General features: G+C 38.2%; 1 protein-coding gene across 1 annotated transcript in view; it reads right to left on the minus strand.

The window, feature by feature from the left end:
* MUC6 (mucin 6, oligomeric mucus/gel-forming) overlaps nucleotides 1-12,038 on the minus strand; it is a 79,123-nt gene that overhangs the window by 14,165 nt on the left and 52,920 nt on the right. The window contains exons 22-30 of the mRNA XM_063437500.1: nucleotides 11,505-11,656; nucleotides 10,692-10,833; nucleotides 8,686-8,796; nucleotides 7,628-7,813; nucleotides 6,876-7,115; nucleotides 6,189-6,345; nucleotides 4,961-5,101; nucleotides 4,358-4,420; nucleotides 31-102 (exon numbers count right to left, since the gene is read on the minus strand). Of these exons, the coding sequence (XP_063293570.1) occupies nucleotides 31-102; nucleotides 4,358-4,420; nucleotides 4,961-5,101; nucleotides 6,189-6,345; nucleotides 6,876-7,115; nucleotides 7,628-7,813; nucleotides 8,686-8,796; nucleotides 10,692-10,833; nucleotides 11,505-11,656 (1,264 nt within the window). The remainder of the gene's footprint in view (nucleotides 1-30; nucleotides 103-4,357; nucleotides 4,421-4,960; nucleotides 5,102-6,188; nucleotides 6,346-6,875; nucleotides 7,116-7,627; nucleotides 7,814-8,685; nucleotides 8,797-10,691; nucleotides 10,834-11,504; nucleotides 11,657-12,038) is intronic.

The raw sequence follows: 12,038 nt of genomic DNA on the forward strand, positions 1-12,038 counted from the left end.
ATTTTTCTGCATATTGGATACAAAACTAACCTGCACTTGGTACTGTTTCTGTCACTGTAGTAGGAGTGGCAGTAGGAGTTTGTGGTGTAGTTGATTGTACCGCTGGGGGGAAAAGTAGATGAAATTAAATGCTTTTCTAAAGAGGAAGAACATTATGATGGTAACTCATATATGACGTATTTTAAAATAAGGTATCCATATAACATTCTAAATACTAATATTTGCATACATTTTTTTTTGCTACCATTTTATATATATATATATATATATATATATATATATTGTATATATATATATATTGTATATATATATATATATATATATATATATATTGTATATATATATATATATATATATATATATATATATATATATATATATTATAATAACATCAGGAACACAAGAAGATAGACAAATACCAAGGACTGAAAGAGGAGTTAGAAAAGATGTGGAATGTGAAGGCAATAAAAGTCCTTGTTGTGATAGGAGCACTCAAGGTTGTGACCTTCAAGTTGGAGGAGTGACTTCAACTGATTCCAGGTGGGCATCTAAGATTGCTGTCCAGAAGAGTGCAGTTCTAGGAACAGCTAAGATACTGCGCAAAACCCTCAGACTCCCAAGCCTCTGGTAGAGGACCTGAGAATGAGGAATATATACCACCCAGAAGGGGTGAGAAAATCAATTTATTTATTTATTATATATACCGTAAGTAATTTTGTTAATTTACAATGTAACAATTTCATTATATTTTATTTGTTGTTCTTCAGCATATAGGGAATATAATGCCTACACGGAGGGTCTGGAACAAAAACAACATACTGAACAAAAAGAAAAACTACTCATTCACTTTTGTTACTCTTGACTAATTCTAAACAGGACAACATATACAACAATAAATATATACTGCAAGAACATGTAAATATGCATGCTTTATAAAAAAAAAAAAAACAAGATCTGGTAAATTTTTTTTTTTATTCTTTATTTTTGTTGTGCAAAAATTTGACAGACATGCCTATTTTGTCACGGTAACAATTATAGGCATTTCACATGGCGTTATACTGTGACATATAAGAGAACTGCACATTTTTATGTAACTAACAGGTTAATAATACAAGTTGCGTCAGAGAATGGAAAGGCAGTAAGCGTGCTTGAAAGTAGTGTAGGCTGACATTAACTGCATTAAAGAAAGGAGAGTTATACGACGTGCTTATCTATGATTAGCTCTGTAGTAACCACTGGGTATTTACGTTTATATAATGTAGTGATAGCTTATTTGTATACATGAATAATTCCTAGGCATGGTATTTGCTAGTTATGAACAGTAGGTAACATACTAAATTATCAAAAAAAGTGACAGAGAGACATATTGGCGAAGACTAAGGCTGGGTCAAAGTAATAAAACCAGTGAAACCGTAAAACTAATATGGAAAGGAAATAAAATGTATGCACAGCTTCCACTGGTTGTACATCTGCATTGCCTTAGAGAGATACTGCAGAGGCATATATCCTGAGCTGATTGTATTACAGGTATGACTGTTAAGGGATGAAGGTAAAACACAGAAAAACAAAAACAAACAACAACATAGCCTTTCATTAAAGCTTTGCATTAAGGGGGCCAGTGCCGTCTATAATATGATTAGGACCCTGGGCAATGCATTTTCTTGGGCCCCCTGGGCCCTGCTCCTCCCATCCCTCCCCCCAATTACGCCCAATGCGCAATCAAACTGACAGACGTACTGGCACATACAGACACAGACAGACATTAAAACATTCACAGATACATACTGACACACAAATATATACTGGCAGACATACTGACACACACACAGACATACATACACACACACACACACATATACTGACACACACACATACACTGACAAATATACTGACACACACACAAACACATACACTGACAGATATACTGACAGGCGTATTGACACACACACACACAGACATACATACACACACAGACACATACACTGACAGATATACTGACACACACAGACACATACACTGACAGACGTATTGACACACACACACAGGCATACTGGCATACACACAGACACACTGACACACACAGGCATACTGACATACACATAGACACGTACTGGCACATACAGACAGACATTAAAACATTCACAGATACATACTGACACACACATACACTGACACACAAATATAAACTGGCAGACATACATACATACATACACACACAGGCACATACACTGACAGATATACTGACACACACACAAACAAACACATACACTGACAGATATACTGACACACACAGACACGTACACTGACAGACGTATTGACACACACACACACACACAGACATACATACAAACACAGACACATACACTGACAGATACTGACACACACAGACACATACACTGACAGACGTATTGACACACACACAGACATACATACAAACACAGACACATACACTGACAGATATACTGACACACACAGACACATACACTGACAGACGTATTGACACACACACAGACATACATACAAACACAGACACATACACTGACAGATATACTGACACACATAGACACATACACTGACAGACTTATTGACACACACACAGCCATACATGCAAACACAGACACACACACTGACAGATATACTGACACACACAGACACATACACTGACAGACGTATTGACACACACAAGCATGCTGACACACACACACAGGCATACTGACATACACATAGACAGACATACTGACACACACAGGCCTACTGACATACACACACAAATCCATACACAGACAGGCCTACTGACATACACACACACATACATACACAAACAGACATACTTACACACAAGCATACATTTAGCCACCCTCCATGTTCTTACCTTTTTCTGGATGGTGGTTTCCCTGGTCCAGTTGCAGGCTGAGGCAGATGGGAGTTCTCCTCTGGAACTCCCCTCTTCCTGCCATTCTCTTCCTGTGCGGCTCTGATCTTTGTCCGGAGGAAGTGATGTCACTTCCTCCCAGCCGGTACAGGAAGGGCCCGGTCGTGCTGTTTAAGCATCACAGCGCCAGACCGGGCCCCTGCTCACAATGCTCTAAGGCCTCCTTAGTGTGCGGGCCGGTGCGGCTCTGTGCAGCCACACCGCCCGGTCCATGGGGCAGCGCAAATCACGGGGCCCACAGGGCAGCTGCTCTGGGCCCCCCAGGAGAAAATGGGCCCGGGGCAGCTGCCCCGTTTGCCCCGCATTAAAGACGGCCCTGAAAGGGGCTATATGCCTCTGCCAGCGAATGCTTAACCAATGCCTGCTGATGGTAGATTGTCAGCCTTGGGGGACCTGAGTCCATCGTTCTGCAGATGAGAGCCCCTTCGGTCCCAGATGCCTGTGTGCTCCTGTTCTGCGCCAATCAACAGTCCATCTAGTTCTGTAGCTGGATCCAGGTCTCTGGGCTTTCTCTGTGCTCTTGATCTGCGCTGCCTTGTGTGGACACTGCGACAGAGTGGTTTGGAGCGTCGTGCTGAGAAGCCGCTGCAAGATGGTAGGATGAGTGGTTGGTGTTGCCTTGCGGTTCGGTGCCAGGAGGGCCCGCCGGCGGTCCCGTCTGCGTGAGGGGTGTGTCCCTGTGTGGGCGCTGGATCGGTAAGTGGCCGGTTCAGCCTCTTTCCCCTTCATAGCAACTAGATTATTGCGGGTGCTTTATTTTCCATGCGCTTAAAGAATTCCTGGCAAACTCGATCAAATCGAGCCTCAAAGTGCTCTCTCCAGGTCTGGGTCTCAGGGCTTGGTCTTGGCTGCAGGGGTTGCTGCTTGGCGGCCATCTTTGGCCCGAACTGAGCTCCCCACTCCGGCGGGTCAGCCATTTCGAGTAGGTTTGTAAGATTCCCTAGCGGGGACCGGGATGACCCCCACCGGTCCAGAGGGGGGGATGCGGGACGTCAGGAGAGCTGCTGCTTATAGCGGTCCCCAGGGCGGGAGATCGGCCGCCTCCCCCTACCACTAGGCCACTTTCTTCGCTAGGCCGCATTTGTGGAGTGTGTTTTTTCTCGTCAAAAGTTTATAAATCAGGTGTCCACTCACCCCTACACGATTCAGAAAGCAGTTATAGTTGAGCAAGACTGCTATATTCAAGATTTTGCCCAATAATAGCCAATATTGGGTTTGTTTGTGTCAGAGCTCTCTGCATGTGCGTCTGGCTAGCTTGGCTGTCGGGCCCCACCCCCCAAGATCTGGTAATTTATGATTGCAAATGTATATACCAAAAATTTAGGATTCAAAGATTTTAGATGGATTTCTGTTGGCTGGGTAAAATAAGTTAATATGAAAATCTTGGTTTGAGTGTTAGTTCTAGAGTAACAGTTAAACACTTACTGCAAGGCACACATGTCTTCTTTTCTGGATCGTGGTACTTATCTGGACCACACTGGTAGCATCCTGTGCAAATTAATAGAAATAGTATTTTTGATTGCATAATTGGCATTTAGTTTCATATGTACACATGTTGCTTAGGTGATCACTTATTGTATACATAATAGCAAACGGATTCAGGACATTTTGACTTATGGTCATGGCCTGCTGTTCTGTGATTTAAATAAATCAGTCCAAATAAAATATCTGATGAAAGAGACACGTTAAATGTGTTTACGATTGAATCCAATGTGTTTACTTGAATTAACTGTGACATCAAAAGTCAACTGTAGGAGACACAAAATCCCAGCAACGCAACAGACAGAATAAAAGATAATATATTGTGAGTTAAGTTAAGAAAAGGCATGTTGGTTGTAAACTCGAAAAGGAAGTCGGCTAATGGTGGAATAGGTAAGAGAAAGAGTTGTTCTAGAAATAGATGAATGAAAAGCCAGGAGAACAAATAGGTACATATACATTAATACAAATATACAATACATTCACTCAGGTAATTTGATCAGGTTCAAGGATTAGCAAAATAATTATATTATATAAATCGAAATTTACCTTCAGAGTTTTGGTATGGATATCCATGTGGTGCTGATGGACACTGGCAAGGCTGGTAGTGCCAAGTGCAGTTTACATTAATATTGTACAAAGGGTCGTCTTCTGTCACAATATGTGAATTCAGATAGTCACAGTAAACAGCTGGAAATTAAAATAAATACATGTATTAATGAGCCAAATAAGATTTGCCCCATGTTAAATTAGAACACCGTAGAAAAAAGTATTGCTTTCAAATAAAAATTCCAAACAGAGAAACAGACTAGTAGGGCTATATTACTATAATATACACCAGTCCTACACATTAGAAGTCAATTTTGTGAAAATTTGGATGACATCCATTGACTGAGTGTGTAGAGCATGTCCTCAGCCAATGAATGCTTTGCAAATCTCTACAGTCATTTATTGCTAATATGAAAATTCCGAGCAAGAGTCTGGGCAGTGGATACCTGGGGGAACTTTGGTTTGTGTCAAACCACTGGAAAATGGTTTGACAAGGAACTGAAGGACAGAGCTTGGGTCATGCAGGACCATAATCAATACAGTGGGCTGTAGTTGTTAGTTTATTGTGTTTAGAGTGGCTCTATGAGGCTCTGTTCCAAATCAATTTGTTATTTGTGTAATTATTATTATCTTTCACATATATGAGGAGTGATACTATGGTTGGCCCATTTTCTTTAGGTTTCCTTTTTATTAGGACAACTGACCGAGGAATAATATGAAAAGAAAGGGAAAGTTGAAATCACAATTTGCATTTTAAGTCAAATCACAAATGCTTTCACTAGTGCAATAGCTTATATTTTCCTATGCTACTGCTGGAAGCTTCTTCTTGAGCTAAGCCCAGGACTGTAGGACTTAGCTCATTGGCTAAGAGCAATCTCTGGGCACTCTTAGCCAATAATGTGGCTATGTACTGTTACAGAAGATCATAGCAGTGTTTTTTCAGGATAGGCAGAGACTTGCATCTGGTGCACCCAGTTGAGACGGAAAACTGTTAGGAAGAAACCATTAGATCATGCTATAGTGAGTATAGTGCTGAATGTGGTTCTTTCATTTTAGTGAATTTATTTAATATCTTATTTTTTTTATACTATTTCATATACAGGTTTTCCTTTATTTTAATTTCTATATTTTTTCCTTTGTTCTATAGATGCATTAAAAAATGCATTTCAGAACATAACTCATGAATATGTTTATATTTACTGTACATTTATGAATCAAGTAAACTCACGGCAAATGTGCGGTGTTCGCCAGTCTACACAGACACCAGCAGAGAGGCAAGCTTTGGCATAAGCAGCAATAGCGTTACAAGCACACTCGCAGTCTCCTCCTGTGTCACAGGAGCAAACGTCACTCATACACGAATCATGGAAACTTTTCGTCGGCACCTTAAATAATAAAAAAAAAAGATATTTTAGGAATTAGAAAGTTCTTAAAAAAATTTAATTTGTAGATAATGTAAAATGTTTGTATTATCTGAGCAATTAGCAATGTTTTTTTATTTTAAAGTCAGCCAATATAATCTTAATTTAATAAAGAGTCCTGCAGTGGCTTTTACTTCTGACCTAACAGTGTATTTGACACATGCTGTATGTCTATAGAAGCATTCCCCTTCACCATCGTATTACATCTGTAACATTGACCATTGAATTGTTCCTCACTACAATTCCCAAGTTGCCTGCCAACAATTACCTAGTAGAAAGTTAAGTGAATTAAAATGTCTGTGATGCAAATTCTCTGTTTCTTTATGAATCTTGTGACATCACTCCTAATCATGGAAATAGATTGGGTTTGCTTTGCTTTAGTCTGTCTTATTAAGCACCTTTTATTTTCTACCAGTTGTCTTCTTTCTTAATCTCTAAATCTTAGCACCAAATAAGCTATATTGTTCCAGGTGTCAACAACATATTTGCCTTACCACGGAATGACATGTGTCAAATGTTTTGCTGTTGATGTAACTACAAGTCTTCTCAGCCCAGGACTTCCGATGTGGGTTCACATCACATGGATCAGTTACAAAGGTGGCATCAGTGCAGGTTGGGCGATCTTTCCACGAGTTAATGAACTCAAGCTGGTTAGAGGCTACATATCTACTCCTGGTCTCATAATCATCTTTCATGTTTCCATTGTAGTTTCCGCACAGGCCACAAACAGATTCCTAGAGTATTAGATGAAGGTGTAAAGTCATGGTGAAGGATTAACATCTCGATTTACAGTAGTCTAGAGAAGTCTAATAATTTAATAATGACGTCAAATTTCACCATCAAAAGTTTCAATACTGATATCAGTTCCATGCATTCAAGTTTAGCTATATAGCCACTATAAAGTAACTGTTTTATGCACCCTAAACCTTTAGATGCACATTCAAACATTGGGAAACACAAAATCTTTATCTTCAGAAGAGGAGAAAGCATAAAGCTCAAACTGATATAAGTAAACTAGGTTGAAAAATTACTCAAGTCCATTATGTTCAACATTTATAAAAACATCATCATATTTTTTAATCATTATGAAGAATTGTGTGTCTTCTCCAATGCATTTCATAGAAATATTTTTTAAGTGTTCTTGTGCTGGAGCTTCAAATACAAATTTGGTTAGAGGTTGTAAATATTTCTAGCACGACTTCCGTATAGACAGCAGCCTAAGCCTTGCCAGATGGGATCTACTTGCCTTTCCAAGTTTTAAAATCTTGATGAAGACATTCATATCCTTATTCCATAGGAGAGATATAAAGAACTTATTTGGGATTGTAATATCAAACATGATATACAGACTATTCTCGTGCACTTTAATTTCCTGGGCTGATGAATCCGGGGTGATTTTGTAGTTTTCGTTATACATCTTCAGCTCTGTTTCCTATGCAACAGATAAATACAAAAAAAATCGGCAGAGATTTCCAGTCAACAACCATTTAACAATTTGTTTTACTCCATTAAAAGTTTATCTCATACTTTCTGTAGGTATGATGCGTGTTCCCCATCAAGTACCTTTGAAGGCACTGTTGGGTTGCTCAGTACCAATATATGTTTACTTGTTAATAAATGACAATTGATTTATACAACTAGGTGCTTTAAAAATGTGTACCGTAGACCGCAGACACAAAAACTTTGCAGTTGATATTTTCATTTAAGAGGACTGTGGGACCAGGCAGTACTTAATACTAATTGTTTTTTTTTTAGCAGTTTGATGACATCTTGAAGATCCAGGTATATGCTCCATGAAAGATTAACATTATAGGTAATATGATGGAAAAATATGCTCCTAGTGATACCTCGGAAGCAATATCGATAAACACTGATTCCTAATAACAGGACACAATGAATGTCAAAGCAACATGTATTGCTTTTACTGGTTTATGCCTTGGTTAGCTGTATAATTGCATGCTCATTGTTGAATAGTTGTTGTCCCCCAAAAAGTTTTGCAGCTTTCTCATTTTATCTCAGTCTTCACAACAATAACTCTGTTCCATCTCCCCATTCTAAAATATTTCTTACTCACTGGTTATTGTACTGCAGTGTGTGATGTCTTAGCTCAGGCACACACAAAACTGGCTACGTCAACATTTAGCTTGAGATCCAAACGGTAATATGGCTATAGGCACAGCTTAACCATTTTAACCTAAATTTTGCCATTGGCATTCCAGTACAATACATTTATATATTATACTTCCTGTTAATGATCTTGGTACTATGGCACTCTCGTACACAGTAATGCACAGTAATCCTCACCCCAATATAGGCGATAATGGTACGCGAACAGGTAACGCCGGTGGTGCCACAGATGACATTTTCTGTCACTATCTTGAAAGAGGAGAGTGAGCTGTTCACTCCGCATCCATCCTAATTAAATAAAGCAAGGACAACAGTTATATTGTGTTTAGGAATGTGTTAAACAAGGCAGTATAGAATATGGACAATTAAAGTCAATATTACAACAAGGCCGAAAGGGCAGGGTTTAACATTTATTTTTTTCCCTTTTCTCCATATTTTTTATTTTTATTTTCTCCCCACAATTAAACAAAATAACCTAAACAATGACAACATTTTTGAAAAAAAAGAAAAAGAAAGGGGGTACAAAATCTCAGCCACATCAATTGCCCTTTTTCACTCTCCCTCTGCCCCAGCCACCCACAAACATAAAGAAAATTCAGATGTCCACCGATTAAATTAAATTATTTGCTTTTTTCATTGTTAACATTGTTGAAAGTTTTCACCAGTATATCCCTCATCTACCAAACTTCCCCTTCATGCTCTTCCGTTTAGTCACCGTTTAGTCACCGTTTTGCAATATAGGTTCAATATTCTTGACTTCATTCACTTTACTAATCCAGATCTCTCTTGATGGACATAATTTTTTTCCCATAAACTAGCTATTGAAATTTTAGCATCATTAATGAGCTTAATAACTATAGAATACTTCAAAAAATTAAACGTCAGTTTGGAAAATACAGATTCATTCTAGGGTCAAATGAAAGTCTGGAAGAAGATACTTAATAATCAAACTCTAAATTTGTTTCCCGAAAATGGACAATAACCAGGGAACTGGGAAAATGTGTAAGATAGATCCCTTGTGGCATTCATCGTATTTAAAACTGGTCACTGACTTTAGGGGCAAATCAATTTATTCCAATCAGTGTTGTATATCTTCTAGATACTAATTCATGAACTTGTTCTTGATGGTTAACGGCTTTCACTCTGATGATTGAAAGTTTTTACATTTTTAAAAGATGATGTGTTACATTTTCCCTATGAACGCACTCATTTTCAAATTTCAAAATCCTTAATGGGAATATCAGATTAGATTTTAATGAGTTTAAAAATGATTGTAGCTGTAAATAGAAAATAGAATCACCTCTACGAATTTTTTTTTTACTAATAATTGTTTCATTAGTAAATCACCAGTTGCTAGATTAATAATATCTCCCAGTCTAACACTAAGGTTCTCTGATATCGATTGGGAAAAAAAGGAATCAAATGCTTTACCATTAAGAAAATCAGCATTGTCTGTAATGGGTAATGGGCTTGATTTTATGTTCTACAATACTAGCCATGGCTTACAAGTGAATTGCCACTGCAAACCTGGGTGATTCTTGTCACACCTTTGAGCCCTCCGTAAGGGTATTTCTATAAGTTTGTTTTTTCTTGTAATTTCTAAATTAAGTCAGATAAACCATGCAGGTTACCCCTACAGCAATTCAACAAGCTGAATTGCTTTAAAGGAACCTAGAGTCCCTCCTGTGGCAATCAAAGGGCCCTGTGGCAATGTTCTCATGGAAAGCTTGGAAGAGCCTCTAGTAGACATCCACTAGAGGCAGTTTTACCCCTTAACATTTCTCTAAAATGTCAATATTTTCAACTGTAGAGTTAAGGGGACAGGTTCAGCCAGACCACTTTAATGAGATGAAGTGGTCTGAGTGCCCATAGTGTCCCTTTAAGAAAATATATATTATTACACATTTCAAATGAATGTAGGGCCAATGAGTACATTACACATGTAATATAACCGACACAGGGAATCCACTAACAATGTAATTTTTGAAAACTCAAAGTAAATTTAAAATTTTAGGCCACAGTAATTGAATTGGGGCTAATTTTGGCCTAAAATATTAAACTCACTTTGAATTCCTGAAATTCTCACTTGAATGGATTACCTGTGTCAGCAATATTACATATATAATATACACAAGATTAATGACCTCGGTTCATATATCACGTTATAAAATGTATTCATTTACCGTTACTAAAGTGTATTCACAATTCCCTTCAAACATAAACTGGTGCCCATCAAATGTTTTGATGTGACTCTCTCCATACAAGACACACGTTGACGCGCATAGTGGATTCTTCTCACATTGCCATTGGCCTCCATTGCAGGTGCTGAAATGGAAAAAAAATCTGCCATAGTTGAAGGTAGCGGGTACATAAATGGAAGATTGTTTAAGACGAAATATATCTGCTATGTGATAATTGCTGAAAATTGCTGAAAATTCAAAGTGAATTCAAAGCTAGTTTCAAATCTAATGCCAAGGTTTAGGTAGCTGAACTGGAAAAATTACAACACAACTGTGATTCCAGTTTAGCAATGTTGGCCTTATATTTGAAATTCACTTGGAATTCTCACTTCAGTAAATAAACCTGATAGAGATCAATGATGATGCAGCTGAGCTCCTATTTCCCCTCCACCAGACTACCAGTGATTAGCCCCCCCCCCCCCCACTCACAAGAAAATAAGGATAGGTATCCTAAAACATAAGAAAGTTAGAGGAACCAAGGTAATAGACCGAAGTAAAATGCATGGGAGATATACCTTTATGGAGACAGAGAAATGAATAGGAAGGGCAAAGACCTGAAGAGACAATGGGGGTGAAAGAACAGAAGTAATACAGGGTGTAAAAAGGCACTGGTGGGGAAGAAGAGGAAAACATGGGAAAATAAATGATTATATAAATGTTTTATAAAATATATATAATAATAAATTATACACAATTATTTTCATACATTTCTTATTTCGTTTTACTACGAATAGTGAACAATTTGTATGTTCTTACCAGCTCTGGCACTCGCTTTCCATCATTTCCCCAGTTTTGTAAATGTTGCCACCATACTCGCAGGAGCAATCACTTTCCACCACGCAGCTACCATCAAGGTCTTCGTATGTTCCAGCAGGGCAAACACATCCAGATTCACACTTTGTAGGTATCTACAGACATGAAACAGAGCATAACGGTATTGGAGAACCTTCTATATAAAGCTTTATCGAAAGGTACAAGGGCATTCCTAACTGTTAGCACAGTGCATGAGGAGCAATTTTTACATATGTGTATATTTGAGTTTAATATTAACAGTTTACTGCTCCTTTGTATTTTTGTTGTTTTCATTTTTCATATCTGGGCCTGTTCATTTGTGGTGCTGAATTACCTAAAAATTATTTTATTTGGGGGACGGAATGAATGATGATATGCCCATGGTCAAATAGAAGCTATAGTGCCCTATTCCCATACGAGTACTTGTACTGTTGCAAAGGGCTCAACAGCTGTTGTTTCTAGGAGTTGTTAACTGTGGAGGCTGAACTCTAAGAATTG

Source organism: Pelobates fuscus, chromosome 12, assembly GCF_036172605.1.
Source record: "Pelobates fuscus isolate aPelFus1 chromosome 12, aPelFus1.pri, whole genome shotgun sequence".
Taxonomy (NCBI): domain Eukaryota; kingdom Metazoa; phylum Chordata; class Amphibia; order Anura; family Pelobatidae; genus Pelobates; species Pelobates fuscus.